The sequence below is a fragment of the Anser cygnoides genome, chromosome 1, assembly GCF_040182565.1.
Source record: "Anser cygnoides isolate HZ-2024a breed goose chromosome 1, Taihu_goose_T2T_genome, whole genome shotgun sequence".
Lineage (NCBI taxonomy): Eukaryota > Metazoa > Chordata > Aves > Anseriformes > Anatidae > Anser > Anser cygnoides.
The window spans coordinates 122,681,515-122,699,096 of record NC_089873.1 but is presented as its reverse complement, the minus strand read 5'-3'; the positions used below and the strand labels follow the sequence as shown (position 1 = coordinate 122,699,096).

The following is a 17,582-nucleotide window of genomic DNA, read 5'->3' as shown; positions in this document are numbered from 1 at the left end:
CTGGGGGGGAGAATGGGGGGAAAGAACAACCATATGTAACTACTAGTATAACTTCTCTATACTGCATCTATACCTTTTTATGGCATAAAGTACAACAGGAAACCAAGTGTCCAGAATATGTACTTGTTTAACACTGCTTAGCTAATTCCTGTTCAACAATTGTTTTTCTGTGTATCACAACCAGTTGTCTTCCAGTCAAAACCTCAAGTCACAGCAACTTCACACTGGGAATGCAAGACTGGCGAGGGTCACATCCTTACTTACAAGCCCTGAACCACACCAAATCATTCCTCTACGCAAAGTCAGCATGCCAGAACAGCAGCTCGCTCTGCATCCACATAAATTTTGATAGAATTTAAGAACAAATGACATCTTAAGCCCTTTTTCTATAAGCTCTGTATGAAACGGTGAAGAAATTAGAGGGCTTTCTGTTGCTAATCATGACTACAGTTACTAAGCTCTGCAACAGTAATAATGAAATCTCCATTTAATGAAGATTTAGAAAGTATTTACTGCATGTATGTTTTTATTACAGATAAACACTCTGCTTTGAATTGTATTTACATTATTTTTAAAAATTCTTCCAAATGCACTTTTCATATAATGAGCATCTAAATACATTCTAGACATGATCATGATACTTGACGGGAAGCCAGGAAAAATTCTATGGCAATGGAAACAGCATGTTCTTCTCAGAAATTAAATCAAAGATAGGTTTTATTCTCTGTAACTTCCTGGTGCATTAACTAGCATGGTGTCCATGTGTTCAATAATCATGACATCAACTATGATATATCAAAGATCCACACTTCGACTGGCTCACTTAAACATTTGGGAAACGAATGCAACTTGTTACATGTTTGTACTTGCACTTCACTGTCTTTTTTCTAATAGTAACTTAACATCTATCTGGATCTATCTTAGTCCACTCATTTTGAGACCCAGATGGGTTCTGTTTTTTAGTAGCTTTATCTTAAGCATTACAAACGCACACACACAGGACAAAGGGAGGACTCAACAAAAGCTTCACACCAGTAAGGAGCTAGGTGGTCAGCCAGGTCTGGGGACAGCCCAGTTCTGCAGCAAGCATTAAGCTAGAAGCTCTATATAAAATATCCTTTTATTAACAGAAGATTCACAAGTGAATACAGTTATGGCCAGAAGGGACCATAAGACAGATGGCTGGACTGACGATTTATGACAGGCTCTTAAGTATGGAGCCCAGTAACTCATACTTGGATAAAACTTACCTTGGAAATAAGTACGAACTGCTGGGATGAATACCTCTAGAGATAGAAGATCTAGTCCCAGATGTTAACCATCTTCACTACTCAAGATCCTGCATGCTTTGAATTTGTTAGCTTTTAGTTTTTCATCCTTCCTACACCTTTCCTTGCTAGGCCTTCAGGATTTTCTTCCCATGAATGTAATCATTCAAAGAAATAAAGTCACTTCCCTAGCTTGCAAAAAAAAAAGTAAAAGAACTACTAGCTGAGTTCCACAGACATTTTCCTTACTTCTCAGTTTTTGTGGATCTTCTCCATATTCTTTTTTGAATAGCCTCCTAAGGAAACGTCAGAATTTCTGGTATTAGTCAGCCATGCCATGTACACAAGTTAAAAATAACTTTCCTACACCTATATCATGTCTCTACATTACAAGCACATGCTGAACCCACAATGACCACTGATTTTTTTCCAATGCCATCACTCACTCCAGAGGCACAGCTTGCATTCCTCATTCCTACGCTTCATATTTGCATGAATCTTCTCTGAACACCCAGGCAACCCAAACCATCCTGTGTGAGTGCAAGTGAAAAATGATGAGTTAGTGTTGGAACTAGTGATTATCCCTGCAGAGAGATACAACAGGGATAACCCAATTCCATTACAACTCCCCGATGGCAACTTTTGTAGTACAACAGTTTTGTGGAATTTAAACAATTTACTAGGCATTTTATTGCTAGTAATAATTTTTTTGTCTCAGTATACTGAGACAAATTCTTTTATCCAGAAAATTTATTAGCAGAATAAATATTTGACAGAGCCTACTTTCCATTAAATTTTGCTAACAACCTTTGATTTTAACATTTTCACTGTTTCTTTACATGAAGCAAATCCTCATAATTTTTCCAATTATTTTACCCAGAATTGACAGCAGGATGCCCAGAATAATGCCATCCACATCAGCCCATATTAAAACACTGGTGCTCTAAGCTTTTGAATAAGACCTCAAAGAACAGGAATGTTGGAGATTTCATTATGGCTAGTGCATCAAAATTTTCTGTTCTGTCTTTTCCTCTAGCTCAATGAAAAGGCAAACCCTGCACCTACCAGAGGTCTTGTTTTATATTCAGGAGGGCAAAAAATTCCTCCACACCATTTTAGAAAGCAGCAGACCCCTGAAGCATGAAATTAATATAAACAGAATGAAAAACAAGTGGGATACAAGCTCTTAAAACTACTTCAGTATCCAATGCCCTAACTCTCCAAGGACTTTCTGTGCTAGCTTCATTTCCAATCACTGAGAGCTTCCCTGCTGGATCACAAAATCCTTTCTGCAGACCTCTGAAGAGCCACCTGGGAACAGTTTAGCATCCTTATCATTATGATCTGGTTAAAGAGGCTGTGCCAGCATTTCACTCACAAGAAGCCCTCTTATAACTTTAAATTCAAAACTGTTTAAGGTGAATGCATGTCTAAACAAATGGAGCATCACAACTGGACAAATGCCTTACCTAGGTAACAGGTTACAGAAAGCCCTAAAATAAAATGAGCCTATCCCCAGGCTTACAAATTCAAGCTCTTCTCAGCATCCTTCTGCAAAAGCCTACACTGATTTATGATTACTATTCATCCTCAAATGTGTAGCCATATTTTAAGAAGCATATTTCAAAATTAGATGATAACAATGAAAGATAAGAACAAATGAAAGATCACTGGGGGGGGGGAACAGCTTGGGGTAAAAAGAAAAAAAGAAAAAAGAATATATATACCCTTGCAATGAAAATCGCCATGGAAATTGATTTTTCTCATCTCTTTGGGCTTATAAACATCTGGGACAGTTCTATGATCCTTAAACTGATCCTGTTTCTGATTCATCATCCAGAATAGACATGGGAATTGTGTCCAATTAAGAAACACAAATGTTTGCTCTCTCTCTACTGCTAACATCTAAATTCTAATATTACTCTATAGCAGAAAACTAGAGAAATATTTTAGAGTCATTTGAGATCTTACATTTATTACAATATGCAACTAACATATTGCCACCAAAGTCTATTTGGAAACAAACTTTCAAAGCAAAACAGAGAATATAAGAAATAATTGGGAAACATAGGTAAAAATACACTTTTCAGAGGCTGTCTGATCTCAATTACAGATTTTTAAAGTGGGAAAGCAAACAATGATGCAATCAGTTGCTAGCTATAGGGAAAATAAAAAGAAAGGTGGGAGGAAGTGCTGCTAAGTCAGAGCCATAATCATCTAACAGTAAAGTTACTAACTACACAGACCTGAAACATTTTTTTGCAATCCTTCAAGTTTTCTCATCTCCAACCAGTAACAGTTGCATGCTAACAGGTCAACCTTTTAAATTAAGGGGGCTTTGCTTTGTGCCATACTCGCCTTGCATTCCATATCCCCCGAGCTATAGAATGAGCTAAGTATGGAACTGGGATCATGCACCGCTGTAAAGGTCAGCACGCCCAGCTTCACCAGGAATGACTACTGAGGCAGCTCACCACTTTTTCCCTTTCATGTTCTCCTCATGCTACAGAAATATAGACAAAAGGACATAGCCTGGGAGCCAGAAGCAGGACTTGAGGAAAAAAACAACATCATAGCAGCCACCCAACCCCTACCAGGGCAACGCGCTTCCTTCAAGATGCTTACCACCACCCCAACGCTTTTAGAGCTAAAGATCCCACAGCAGCTCTAGTTATCCCGTTAAACATGACAACTATTTCGTTGATAGTGCTGTTTCTTAACACAACTTAAAGAATTGGCCTGTTTTACAAGTTATTCAAGCACACGAGGCCACCATTATTTTAAGGCTCGCTTATTGGGCAAGCACACAGAGCTTCAAGAGGAATTACTTTAATTTGTAGCTCCCCGTGCACTTGTGCTGCAAACGAGCTGAATGGTCTATAAATACCTTTACTACCACGGATTTGGTTTCTTTCCAGGGCTAAGCAAAAAGAGCCCAGGCACCTGAAACTCTATCTTAGCCCTCTGGGGGGTACGGAAGGGGGAACCTCACAGCTGCCGCCGATCGCGGATTTAGCGACGGGTCCCGCTGCCCGGCCGGGGGGGGACCCTCCTCGGGCAGCGTGGGGCCGCCAGCATCGCTCCGGCCGCAGCGAGAACCGCTTGTCGGCGGGCGAGCTCCTTCCGTGCTCAACAAAAGTTAAGCTAATTAAAGACATCATAAGAAGGGAAACACAAATAAATAAAAGCTGACCGACGCCCCCACGGCGCAGATCCCAGCCCCGACCCCCGCCGGGATGGGACGGGACGGGATGTAGGGGGCGCGGGCGCCTACCGGAGCGGCTGCGGATGATGTCTCGGAACTCGTCGGCGGCTGGGTCCCCCCCGGCGGCGGCACCGGCTCCGGGGAACCCCGCGTCAGCCATGTGCGGAGCTGGGCAAGGAGGGAAGGAGGCAGGCGGGGGAGCGCCGCGGGGCTCAGGGCGGTGGGCGGCAGAGACGGGACGGGACTGAACGGGACGGGACGGGACGGGACAGGTGCGCGGCGGCGCCGCCCGCCCTGAAATAGAGCCGGGGCCGCGGCGGCTGCGCCCCCCGCCCCCGCCCGATCGATGCGCGAGGAGCAATTAGCGAGCTAATGGGGCCCCGGAGGCGCCGCGGGGCAGGAGCGAGCGGGCGGCCCCCGCCTGCACCCCCGGCCTGTGCGGTAGCGCAGTTGCGCGCTAATTGCGCACAGCCCCGCTGTGGGGAGCCCCCCGAGGCACTGGTCCGGCGATGAGGGTGGGGAAGGGGATCGGGATTTTCTTGGGGTTTTCTCCCCACCCCACCCCCGCAGACCTGGTGGCCCGGCGAGTCACGGACCCGAGGGTCCCTCAGCCATAGCCTGGTGGCACCTGCGGGCTCGTCAGGCCTGCTTCAGTGAGAGGACACAGAATAAACGTTTACCCACGTGTTTGATACAAAAAAAGGGGAGGCTTAGTCCCCTGTTGTCCCACTCAAGGGCCAACATGCTGCCTGCTGGCCTCATCGCCTCGCACCCTTCCGCGAAATGTCAGCTAGGCTGACAGCCTCTGGCCCCCTTGCATCCCTTTCTTTCCCCTCAGTTTTCTTTTCACGCTGGCATTCAGGCTGTGCCTTTCATGCCCAGTTTCCCTCACGGGACCAGGCCCCAAAAAGCTGGCATCACCCCACAGGGAAAGCAGCCAGGCCCAGAAGGTAGATGTGGTGAAATGAAGTGCCTGCTCTCCCTCTGACGGAAACGGAGCTCTTAGCTGTGCATTGAAATATGGACACTAAGAAGATGCATAATCCCCTATTCATGTTTGCTAGTTTGTAAAACAACAACATGGTGTATTCAATACAAAAAGCTGATCAGCTTTAACACCAATTCATAGACAATCCATAAGCAGATACTGAAGGACAGGAAATTAAGGATAATCTATAGAAGGGAAGTATGTTTTCACTTGTACTTTGCATAGATAAAGGACTTGAATCTCTTCAAGTACACAGTAGTATGTCAGAACAAATTTACTTGTCTGAAAATAACAGTTAAATAGAATAAAACAGAATAAAACTATGTAAGAAAACCAGGTCAGGCACAGTGAAAAGAGCAGTTGTAGGAAGACTTTTTGTAGGCACATGCATGGTGTTAGGTGCTGAAGAAGGGGGCTTGGCCCCGTTTGAAGCAGTGGGGCATACTCTCCATCCAGGTATTGTCTCATGGCTCAGTTCTACCTTCCTGTTTTTCATAAAGACTGTTATGAGATGGAGTAGGTGGGAAGTTTTGCACAATGATATTTCAAAAATATTTTTCAGCTTTGTATTTTGATGATCAGTGTTTATTACTTTAACAAAGTGAGTAGGAAAATGAAGTATTGCCAGCCTTAAATAATGAAAAAGCATTAGTCAGACTCAGAAAAGGCATGAAATTGTCCTCGGATTATTCAGGGGGGAGAGATCATATTTCTTTGTATTCTCTTTTTGGATTCCCACTGGCCACCCCTGGTGCATGCCAACTCTCACAAACTTCCAGTGATGCAATTTTGGCTCCCACCACAGGAGTTCTTGCTAGAAAATTTGGCTGAGATCAAGTTGCAGACTGGGTTACAGCACTACAGCTAATAAGGAGACTGTAGATTCTCCTCTGCTATCGCGAGTCTGTTTAATACCCTGTTATCACCACACCCCCCCTCCAAGTTTGTCCCATTCTATGAACTAGATTCATTCAGTCCTATATCAATCCAGCCTTTCAGTAATGCGTGTCTGTTTCCCTACCTCTTGTTTTCTCAAACTCTGCTTCTCCTTTTTTATGTGGATTTTATTTTTTGCGTTCTAGTGCCTTAGGGAAGGTCACAGTTTGTACATGCCTTCCTCTCTCTGATAATAGGCATAGCATTGCAGAATTTAAAATGGGACTCATCCGCTCCTCAACAGCTGATCCACAGCCTCACACGTGTTATCTGCTCTGTCTTTAACACCCAGATGGGGAGCTTGTATAGCTGCTTCCTTCTTCTTATTCCATCTCACTTTCTGTCTCTTCCCAGGGACAAAACGGAGGGAAGATAATTTTGCCTCTTTATGGCCAAGTTCTGATCACTATTCTTCTGTTAGAGAAACTTAGAAGGAAGCCAATCAAGACAGAGACGAAAATTGCATGACTGACACTTCTGTCACTCCAGACTGCCTGTATCAGTAGCCAAAATCTCATTACTGTAATTTGACAACGGAGCACTATCTTAACTAAATGCTAAATCTGTTCCATATAGTTTTACAGACCTAGCAAGATTGTCTGCAATACTTCAATGCTAGAAGTCTCAACATGTTTAGTTAACTTTATGAACAGGTCCCTTAGTGTGCTGTACCTGAGTTTTTTGGGCTAAGTAAAATATCTGCATCCTATTTCTGTAAGCACCGGCTGATACACCCCAGATATATATATATATATATATATATATGTTTATGGGGCTGCTGTTAATTAAGTTCTGAGAATCTCATGTATTCTCAAGAATTCTATGCTTTTGGCAATACTTCACATGACTTTTGTTTTTATTGTCTTTTTTTTTTTCCCCCACAAACAGAATCTTAATTTGAGACAGAATAGGTGTCTAGGCAGCTCATCTAATTACAGATCTTTCTTGAACATGTAAACCTCTGAAGTCCAAATCAAGGTAAGGTTTAAGAGCAACAAGAGTAACTGGTAGCTCCTGTTAGTCTGTGTTGTTCTGGAAAGCAAGTTTCACTTATAGTCGCCCAAGGAAAACATCTTACGCTGTGTTTGTAATTTATACTATTAAAACTATTTGATTAGTTGTTTGTCAAAACTTGGGGCTGGTTATTTCAAATGTTGCAGCAGGCCTTCAGTTAGACGTAATGTTTTAGGATGAAAAATGTAATTTAATGACATATTTGTACATTATTAAAAGCCCATTTCAGAAAACAATTGGTTTTATAATAGAATCTAAAAGATGCTCAGAGTCTGAGGTTAGGAATTCTGGATGACAGATTATCTATCCCTAAAGGCATATCTATGCTTTGATTCCCCTTAAATATACTTTTCTTTTTCAGTTGCACGTTCAAGGACAGACTTGGGGCTAGTCATGTCGAGTCTGCTGCTTAATGTTAGCTATGAGTTAGAACAAGTATTTACTTGTTCAAAAGTAGACCTTATCCACTATTTTTCTTAATTTACACAACATAATAAATATTAAAATATGACCAAAAAAAAAAAGTTCTGACTTTCAAAACAGTAATTGTACTCCTTGTGAAGAAAGATCCAAAAATTTAGAAGAAAATTAACTTTTTTTTTTTTTTTTTTTTTTAAATCCTACAAAATCAGGCACGTATTTTCCAATGGTTCATGTTACATTCTGGTTTTGTTGGTCCATTTAGGATATTTCAGAACTTTTTCCACAGTTTGATTAAGCTAGGTAATGGAGTTGTTGGTAAAAGTCCAATTCAATCTAGAGTAGTACTCTCTCCCTTGGAAAAAAAAAAAAAAAGTTGTTATTATTTATTCTGCCCACAATGCATGACCCATCCCATATTAAAAACAGTTCTTTGGCTATCTAGGATTCTGATACTCACATTATCTTTTAATTATTTTATAAATCAAAATGAATAAACAATCAGTCAGAGAAAAATACATAAAAGCTTTCCTTGTGGTAATTCATGCTTTAAAATGATTGCTTTGAAGCAAAAAGGATTTGTGACTGTATTACAGACTTCATCTGATACTAACTAATTTATGGCAACTCCCTCAGCTAACAGGAATCACATGGTGTAAATGGAAAATGAGACTCCACTGGTATTGAAAATAAAGAGGTAATTTCTTTCCGTCTTTCATAACTGCTTTTCGAGGCTGCATATATATATATATTTGTCAGAACTGATTAAAAAGCTTGTTTTTCATCTTAGAATTAGTTTTATAATCTATTCAAGCAAAACAAAGTCAGCAGTCTAAACACACTAAAAAACCCACAAGATTATTTACTGATTAGTACTTACCAAGTTGGTGACCTGCTTATCCCCTGGGAACACAAATACTGGTGCAAACTGCACAAAATCTTGTCCCAGGCTTCATCATGAAACTGTGCTTGTGATGGATAGTGTTTTGTTATACACATTTTTGCTGCTATGATGTTTGTAAAGTTGAAGATTTATTAGAACGCTATACGTATAAAGCAGTGCAGTGAAATGCTCGCTTTAGGTTTGATTTTTGGTGTACTTAATTCTGGAGAAAAGTGTATGTTGAATCTTTAATAAGAAGGCCTTTAAGTAACTGAAACTAAATAAAAACAAATGCCAAAAAGAATTATTTATTGCACAATGACATATCCTGTATTAAAACCCTTGTACTAAAAAGTTACAAAATAACCTCTCAGTTACAGCAGTCATAACCATATTTACAAAGGCAATCAGCATTGCCTCATGCATAGACTTGAGCACTCTCTGTGAAGTAGTGCCTAATTACATTTTCATAGCTATCATTAGGCATCTTTTGGCTTCTACTGTCATATGCAGTAAATGCTTAAATATTTAGGTCCCTATCCTCAAAGATATTTAGGTGTCTAGTTCTCATTTCTAATTTATAAGAATTAGGGACCAAGTGCCTTTTTCCAAAGCCAGATTATTTGAAATTTTCTCTCTTGGAAAGCTTGTTAGAAGCTTCTGTGGAGAAAGCCAAATTGTCACAATAATCTGAATTCAACGCTGCTGTTTCTACAGTACACACCTCAATAAAGTAGTCTGTTCATGGGACATTTTTGAAGTATTCTTCACCAGATTTTTATGTGATTTTGATTAATGTTATAATCCATTACAAATTACCTAGTATAAATATACCTACACTTGGAAAAAAACTGCCCATCAAGTGAAAGGAATGTTTAATTCGGACATGAAGTGTTTTACTTCCAGAGAGCCCTGATCATTACCGAAAGTAGGATATCACAGAACTCCAGCAATGTTTTCTTCTCCCATATTCCAGTCTTTTCAATAACATTTTAGTAGTTGACTAAAACACCAAACAGGGCTTTTTTTTTTTTTTTTTTCTTTTTTCTTTTTTTTCCCCTGGTGTAGCAATGTTGCTCTTACTGTTACAAACTTTCCTGAGTCCCCTTGTCCCCTTAAAGTTTACAACAAAAGTCTTATTCACTTTAATGTGAGCTGGATTTGATCATGTTTTAAATCCATCCTTCATTATTGTTTGAGCACATCTTCTAAGGCTATAATTTACAGACATACAGTTAAAGAAATATCACTGTGTGGCATATGCATTATTATTTCTACAGTTTATAGACACATGGAAGAATGTCTTTTACACCTAGAACAATGTCTTTTTTTTTTTTTTTCCCAATCCAAACACACAAACACCACCACCACAAAAAAAAAGGGGGGGGGGGGAGGGGCTAATACACTGAGTTTCTGATCTGAATATCCTTCACAAGTTTGTTTCACTTTACATGTTATTAGTCTTGCAAATTTGTAAATGCACTTGTTTAACTCCAAGAATGTGAGTAGAAATAGAAAAAAATATATATATGCAAATGTAGTGCTGTAATAAACTCAATATTGAATGTATTTGAACATTTGAACACAAATGAAAATACAACACCTTCATCTGAGCATTGTACATGAAGCAAAAAATTTACAAGCATTCATCAAAATGACTTCATCAAGCACTGTGTTAACTATAGTACCAATTTTTAGATAAATTGTTAAAAGGGTTTAAAAAAAAAGTGATCAAGCATTTCTGTTTTACTATGTCCTTGCCAGTAAAATTCCACTTGGTTTACTTTTATAAGCAGTGTTGCCTAAGAAGGAAAATGTCATTCTGTGGAGCAACGTTAATGAATTTGAGCCTTTGGGACTTGGAAAATAGTTGTTAAAGAAGCATAAAGATTGGAGCTGAATAAAAGGATAAGATTATGTATGGGCTGCTGTTTGAGAATACAGCATAAAATGTAAATGGTATTTTCTTAAATAGTTAAACCTCTGAAGAGGAGAAGGGGTAGAGGAACTGCATTAGTCTAATTATCATTGTTGTTAAAATTGTAGTTGTCATCTCAGTTTTGTATGAATTTACAGATAGGCCCTTTTAATGTGAGGTTAATTAGCAAGGCTTCTCAGAGACTTTTCAGATCTCTTCTGCAAATCTAGCCTAGATCAGCAGCAGCTGATAATCATTACCAGTACATGACTGTTCACTTGTCTTTCTGAAATCAGTGTGCGGCCACAATCCAATTCAAGTAAGTCATGTTTGCACATTACTGAATATTTGCACGTTACTAAATGGGAACTAATTAACCCTCATATTGGTTCTCAGCAAAAACCAAGGTCTGCTATGTATCTATGGAGACCATATACCTGTCTCATTTAAGACTAGTGTTGCACCAAAATTAGCAAGGCTCTACTTGGGATTTTTGCTATCAAGTGCTTCTTGATAGGAAAAAAAAAAAGAAAGAAAAAAGAAAAAAAAAGTCAGACTTCATCTTCCTGGACTTACAGTGGTTTTCAGCAAGCACTAAATTCACATTCAAAATGCATGCAACAAAACCCTATTTGTGAATGACATTTTGTCAAGGGCTTTATAATTATTATCATCCTCAAGTGTATCTATAGATTGACCTGTCAACTGTGAAGCAACCACTCTGATAAATCATTGTGATTGTAAAGGAATTTTTACAAAAATGTTTTAAATAATTGCATTGAGATTGAAGATCTAATGACTAAAAAGGATTGGGGAAGTTAGAAGCATCTGAATCTTTCCTTTCAATACAAAGGAAGGAAAAATGCAGTAAGAGGTCATTCTTTTCTAGTGACATTCTTCAATTACCTGCAGAGTTAAAGGCAGCTTTTAGTCAGATCCATTCATGAGTAGAGCATATTAGCAAGCCTGGCTATCTTATATATTAACTCAATTATATATTTTTTCATTCCTAACACTATAAACTATGTTTTGCACTTTCAAATATTTGTAAGGAAAATATGTGCCTGGTACATTGAATTCAATTTCTTATATTTGAAATATTAAGGGAAAGACACACACAGCTGTATCTCTGCAAAGCACTGATGTGTTCTGCTGGCCAGCTGAATACACGCAGTCAGAAATCACTTTACATTTCAATCACTCGGTGTGGCCATGATCCTTCAGCACTTTGGGACATTCCTAGTTTTGTCCACTCAGTTGACCATTCTCACACATCTCAGGGAACAGCAAAAGCAGGGAAGTTCCTTTGGGGCCGGGGACCATGGGGGCTCCCTGTGCGGTTGGTCAGGACAGGGTTTGGCAGCCAGGGCCCATTCCACTGCCCCACCAGGATCTGGGCAGCCAGGGGACAACATGGCAGCCCTAGCCCCATCCCTGGGCACCTCCCTGGGGATCGACTGAGGTTGGGCTGTGATGTGGGCCCATGGGTGGACCTGGTTAGACAGAGTCGGTGGCTGGGCAGGGTGAGGCTTTGGGGAGCTGGACCCTGGGCCTGTTGAGGCCTTGCTGGAACAGGGGCTTGTGGCCCTGAGGCTGACATGGGGGCCTGGGCCCAGGGCAGGCTGGAGGTCTGCCGAGGAGGCATTCAGGGCTGGAAGTGCCCTCAGGGCCCTGACAGAATGGAGATGGAGGACCATGTTAAAGATGCCTTTTTTTTTTTTTTTTTTTTTGGACTAAGCTACTACACACATGGTAATATATAGCTGCATACAAAGTTTCAGAAAAAATCTAACAAGGTCATCTTACGGGTGATAAGTGTCTACATCCTCTCTTAAAAACTGCTTATCTGTCACTCTCTACTGTGTAGTGGATACTTTACGTTTCAGCAGCAATTTGAAATTAGGAGCAGTGGCCAAATGAAAGGACAGAGAATGAAAAATGCTCAACCAGTGCCGGCCTGCAGCCAACCTCCTCCTAACCCCTCTGTGCCATTACACTTGTGAGAGGCACTGTCCCAACTGACCTTGTCCTACTGCTGTGCCCTTGCCAAAAACATGTGGTTCTGATCCTTCAAAGGCAAACCATCTGTACCCAGCAGATGTGCAAACTTGCTATTGGCACACCTGCAGTCAGGCAGAGTACACCCTCCAGCTTCACTGAGAGCAAGGGCTGTGTTTCACAGGAACCCTGCAACCTCATGCTGTTATTCTGTTGGATAAGTGGCCAGAAAGGTCTTGCCCTGCCCAGAGCAAGGCTTCTTCCTCTCCAGGAAATCTATTTTGCCCTATATTTTTCAATGGGCTGTGAAAAAAAGACTGTGTGGGTTTGTAAGTGCATTTCTCTGATGATGGAGTAAGCGTCATGCCCTGGAGGCTGATGTCTACGCTGAAAAAGGTCTAACAAAGTAATGTTGATATGACCTGTTTGGGAAGCAGCTTCTGCAATATGATCATATTTTCAGAGCTAGCACCACAAATAAAATTCTCTGTACCAGAAGGCTTCAAGCTAATATCATGTGAGGCTCAGTCTGCTGTCAGATGCATTATGCACATGCAAGTGTAAGCAGACTTTCAAAGAAAGAGCAATGAGTAACTTGGGTAACCAATCTGTAACATTCTGATCTCCCCTACTGCAAATATCAATTTGCTTTTCAAACAGGAAATAAAACCAAATTGCTTATTTCCACACGTTTATTATCCCACTATGAGGTAAACACAGAACACATGCACGTTGAGGGATAAGATGATCTCAGAATACACCTGGCATATATATGCTGGTATTTTTCTTCATTCTTGCTATTAATTGTTGATAGAACATATGAAGTTGTCATCAAGCTGGACATTAAAATGTCTCTGAATGTCCTCTTACAGTTTTATATGGAAAAGATTGGTACTAAACCACCATTTTCCCACCTTGGTTTTTTTGCAGAGTCTGCCAAGGAGTTAAGAAATGAAATCTGACATCTACTTTCTATTATCATTATATGTACATCTATTGTTTTCCTTAATATACAGATGCTTTTCTTTTTGAATGTTAATGAAATGAGTGAAATACAGTTGTGGACACTGCATGTGTAACTCAGGAGCGGTGACAAGCAGATAATACCTGGATAGCATTCTGCAGTTTTACTTGCCTCCCAGTGCATGGCGGGATGGTAATGTGGGTATGTATGTAGTGGTATGTTGTACCTATTCATCTTTTATGTCTCATGTAGTTCAACCTTTCAGCTTCAACTCCTGTTTTTCTTCATAAAAGATGCAAAAACAAATACCATAGAAATGGGTCTGATGAAAATAAAATTATTAATATAAAGATCACCCTTTCCAAGGGTAACAGTTACACCATTTCAATACAGCTGGGTGAAGGGGGATAGATATTGACAAGGAGTCAATGCAACTTCCCAAACAACTGCACTGTGAGAGTTCTCATTTCACCTTGTTGCTACCATTACATCAGCTCTACAGTGTTTTATTTATCATCCAATATCCCTTCTGCTATCAACTGTTATATTTTAACAGATTTCCATATTTCTGGTGAGGAAATTAGCAAATAGGTTCCCACTCTGAAAATGTGTTCATGCATGGAGTCAGCTTTAGCAAATGTAGATCCCAGTTCTATTTTCTGAACTAGTCTTAGGCAAGAGTACAGTGCTAATCAGAAGATTGGCTGAAGACGAATATACACTACACTGATAGGGGTTTACAATCATCTCAGTATTCATGAGGTGACTAACTCCGGTTTACAATCATCTCAGTATTCATGAGGTGACTAACTCCCTACTACATCTCTGCTCACCTCTGACACAGAAGGTCCCTGAAATTGGCAATGGTGTTAAATAATTGTGTCATTTGATTTGCTTTACCCCTCTGAGAACAATGTTTGTGAAAAAGCAAATCTTTGTAGGATCCACTCCAGAATAATGACAAAACAACAACAACAACAAACTAAATCCACTCAAATGTTGCTTTATTTGAATTAATTTTAAATTAATTTTAAATAATTTAAAACATTAATTTTAAATGCTTTTTTGGGTATGACGTGAAATTCTGAAATTACTGTTTTAGTCCCAAACTATGCTAAAAAATATAACTCTTTAATTGTTTCATGCAGTGGAAAGTTTAAAAGGTGTTTATATGAAACCACTGCAGTGACATTACCAAAATGTTTTTTGTAGCTACCATTCAGATATATTTCATAGTGACAAAACATTACAATACAATATACCAAAGGAAACATTTTAGCAATACCAGAATGAAATATTTTGACATTGCTAGAATGAAAAGAGAAAGTTTCAAATGAGAAAGTCAAAAATAATTGCTCTGAAACTCATAAAATCAGAAAATCTGCTCTGACAAACCATTTTCATTTAGACAAAACAATATTTTCTGTCATGATATTGTTCTCTTGACTTTTTTCAATAAGCCCTAGGAATTATTTGCTTATTTTTTAAAAGTAATGAAAATCATATAAGTGGGTCTGAAAGCTCTGAGCTTTGAAGTTAAGGTGAATGTCTGTTTCCAAAGAATACAAATAAAATCATACAACTCTTCCTCTCTTTCCCCCCACACCCATACTTTCACAGACTCATGCTTAGCTTATTTTATGGCCCATTATCTCCGTACCCCAATGGCCACAATCTTATCCACAACCAAAGGAATGCCAGTGACAAATGTCATCCCACAGACCTCTTGTTTGCTCTATGGACTACTTTGATGTGCCAGGGCAGGCACCAGGTACATTCTCCACTGCACCTGACACTTGGTACCTCAGCACCCCACACACCTCCAGTAAGCCACCCTCAGCAAGGAAAGAGGCAGGGGCAGAACCACCAGGTAGAAGGATTGCACAGTCTTCGTGTTAGTATGTCAAGATTACTCATAAGTTGACTACATGTAAGCAAGGAGCCCTCAGGAACCCAGGGAGTCATTTAGAGAATCATTGTCTGGAAGATCATTTTGGTTCATAATGTGGGCTTAAGCCTTCAGACTTCTTTTTCCAACAAAGAACAAAATCAACCAAAGAAAAAACTTCACTTTTCTTACATTCAGGTCAATGTATTTTTAGAAACATAAATGTTTTAAAATGCACCAGTCTCACATGTCAATTAATGTCATCCTCTTTGACAATAATTAAAATAAACTAACAAACATTGTTCCCCCAGGAAAAGAACAAGAAAATACAAGGAATATATGAAGACAAAAGTGAAGATTAGCAGATATTTCTGTGCAAAACTTAAGGCATGCAGCTCTCTCAAATAATCAACCATGTGTCCAGGTCCATGAAATTAAAGGCATTAGTATTAAAGGCAGATGTTTCACAGGTGGAGATGGTAAATCACTTCAATGTAGCAATATAAATTTGTAGTAATAGAGGATATGTCTCAACATAAGTAAACTAAACAGGTTCCTAAATCTTTGCAGGGCTGAGATTCAATGTTGCAACACTATTAATATGGTTTTCTATGCTCTTCCTTTTTACCCTGTCAGTGGAAGGATGAAAGCCATCTACAACAGTGGAAACAGAAGAGATGAACTTAATTTGCATGTCCTTTTCATCAGAAATGTGTCCCTTACTGATGTTCATCTGGACAGTTTTTATTCAGACAACTTGCAACATTGAGTTGGATGCAACTTCTGCCTGGATAGCGGTGACTTTTGTTAATCTCATAGCACAAACTGTAATGCAAAGCTAGAGCAGGATGGAGCCCTCTTGAACGCATTTTCAGTGTCCACATCTGCAGGGATGCAAGAAAGAAACTGTACCAGGGGCGAAGTGGCTTGTAATCCATACAGTCATAGAATCATGGAATGTCTCAAGTTGGAAGGGATCTTAAAGACTATCTAGTTCCAAGCTCCCTGTGATAGGCAAGAACGCCACCCACTAGATCAGGTTTCTCAGGGCCTCATCTAACCTGGCCTTGAAAAACTCCAGGGATGGGGCATCCACAACTTTTCTGGGCAAAGTCTTCCAGTGCCTCACCACCCTCTGAGTGAAGAATTTTCTCCTAACCTCTAATCTAAATCTCCCCTCTTTTAGTTTAAAACCATTCCCCTTGGCCTGTCATTATCTGACTGAGTCACTCTCCATCTTTTTTGTAAGTCCTCTTTAAGTACTGAAAAGCCACTGTGAGGTCACCCAGGAGATTTCTCTTCTCCAGGCTGAACAGCCTCAGCTCTCTCAGCCTTTCTTCATAGGAGAGGTGCTCCAGCCCCTTGATCATCTTTGTGGCCCTCCTCTGGACCTGCTTGAACAGCTCCACATTGTTCTTGTGCTGGGGGCTCCAGAAATGGACACAGTACTCCAAGTGGGGCCTCACCAGGACTGACTAGAGGGAGACAATCACCTCCCTAGACCTGCTGTTCAATTCTTCTTCTGATGCAGCCCAGGATGCAATTGGCCTTCTGGGCCGTGTTTATGCCCGACTGATGTTCATGCATTGGCATTTGAAGAACTATCGCCCTAATATGCATAAATGTTTTACTTCAGTTTCACAACAGAAAAAAAAAAAAAAGATTTACAATAAAAGAAAAAATAATGTTAATTCTTGAGGAATGAAGTGCATTTCCTGTGTTTTTAGCATATCAGTCTCACATTTGGCTTGATTCTGAAGCATTTTGCTCAAGTTGAAATAATTAAAAACAAAGAGTTATTGTTTCCTGTCTTTTGTGGCAGAATGAGCATCATTGCTGCAAAGTATCTTTTTTTAATTTTCAAGATAATAACAATGCAAATATTTATATATATAAAAATGACAGTACCTCTGTAAGATTTTCAGATCAAATATAAACCCAGAAGGTAGACCTTCTGCACAGAGAAAGTCTATATTTCTCCATATGTAGACCTGGCTTAAAACTAACCATACCTTTCCTAGCCCTGGAGAGGTGCCGAGGGAGCCACATTGCCTACATTTTGCTATCCAAATCCTTTAAAGCTAGTGCTGCACTTTAACA

The 17,582-nt window shown here is 39.9% G+C and overlaps 1 protein-coding gene and 1 long non-coding RNA gene across 2 annotated transcripts in view; one reads left to right on the top strand and one right to left on the bottom strand.

Moving 5' to 3' along the window:
* The window catches only part of DMD (dystrophin), a 1,239,454-nt gene extending 1,234,577 nt beyond the window's left edge, over nucleotides 1-4,877 (bottom strand). The window contains exon 1 of the mRNA XM_066990426.1: nucleotides 4,543-4,877. Coding sequence (XP_066846527.1) covers nucleotides 4,543-4,633 — 91 coding nt within the window. The 5' untranslated portion in view covers nucleotides 4,634-4,877. The remainder of the gene's footprint in view (nucleotides 1-4,542) is intronic.
* Nucleotides 3,455-16,502, top strand: LOC136789691 (uncharacterized). The gene is made up of 3 exons (XR_010828611.1): nucleotides 3,455-4,633; nucleotides 8,468-8,528; nucleotides 16,119-16,502. It is a non-coding gene; the product is annotated as an uncharacterized lncRNA (long non-coding RNA).
* Nucleotides 16,503-17,582: the final 1,080 nt, after the last annotated feature.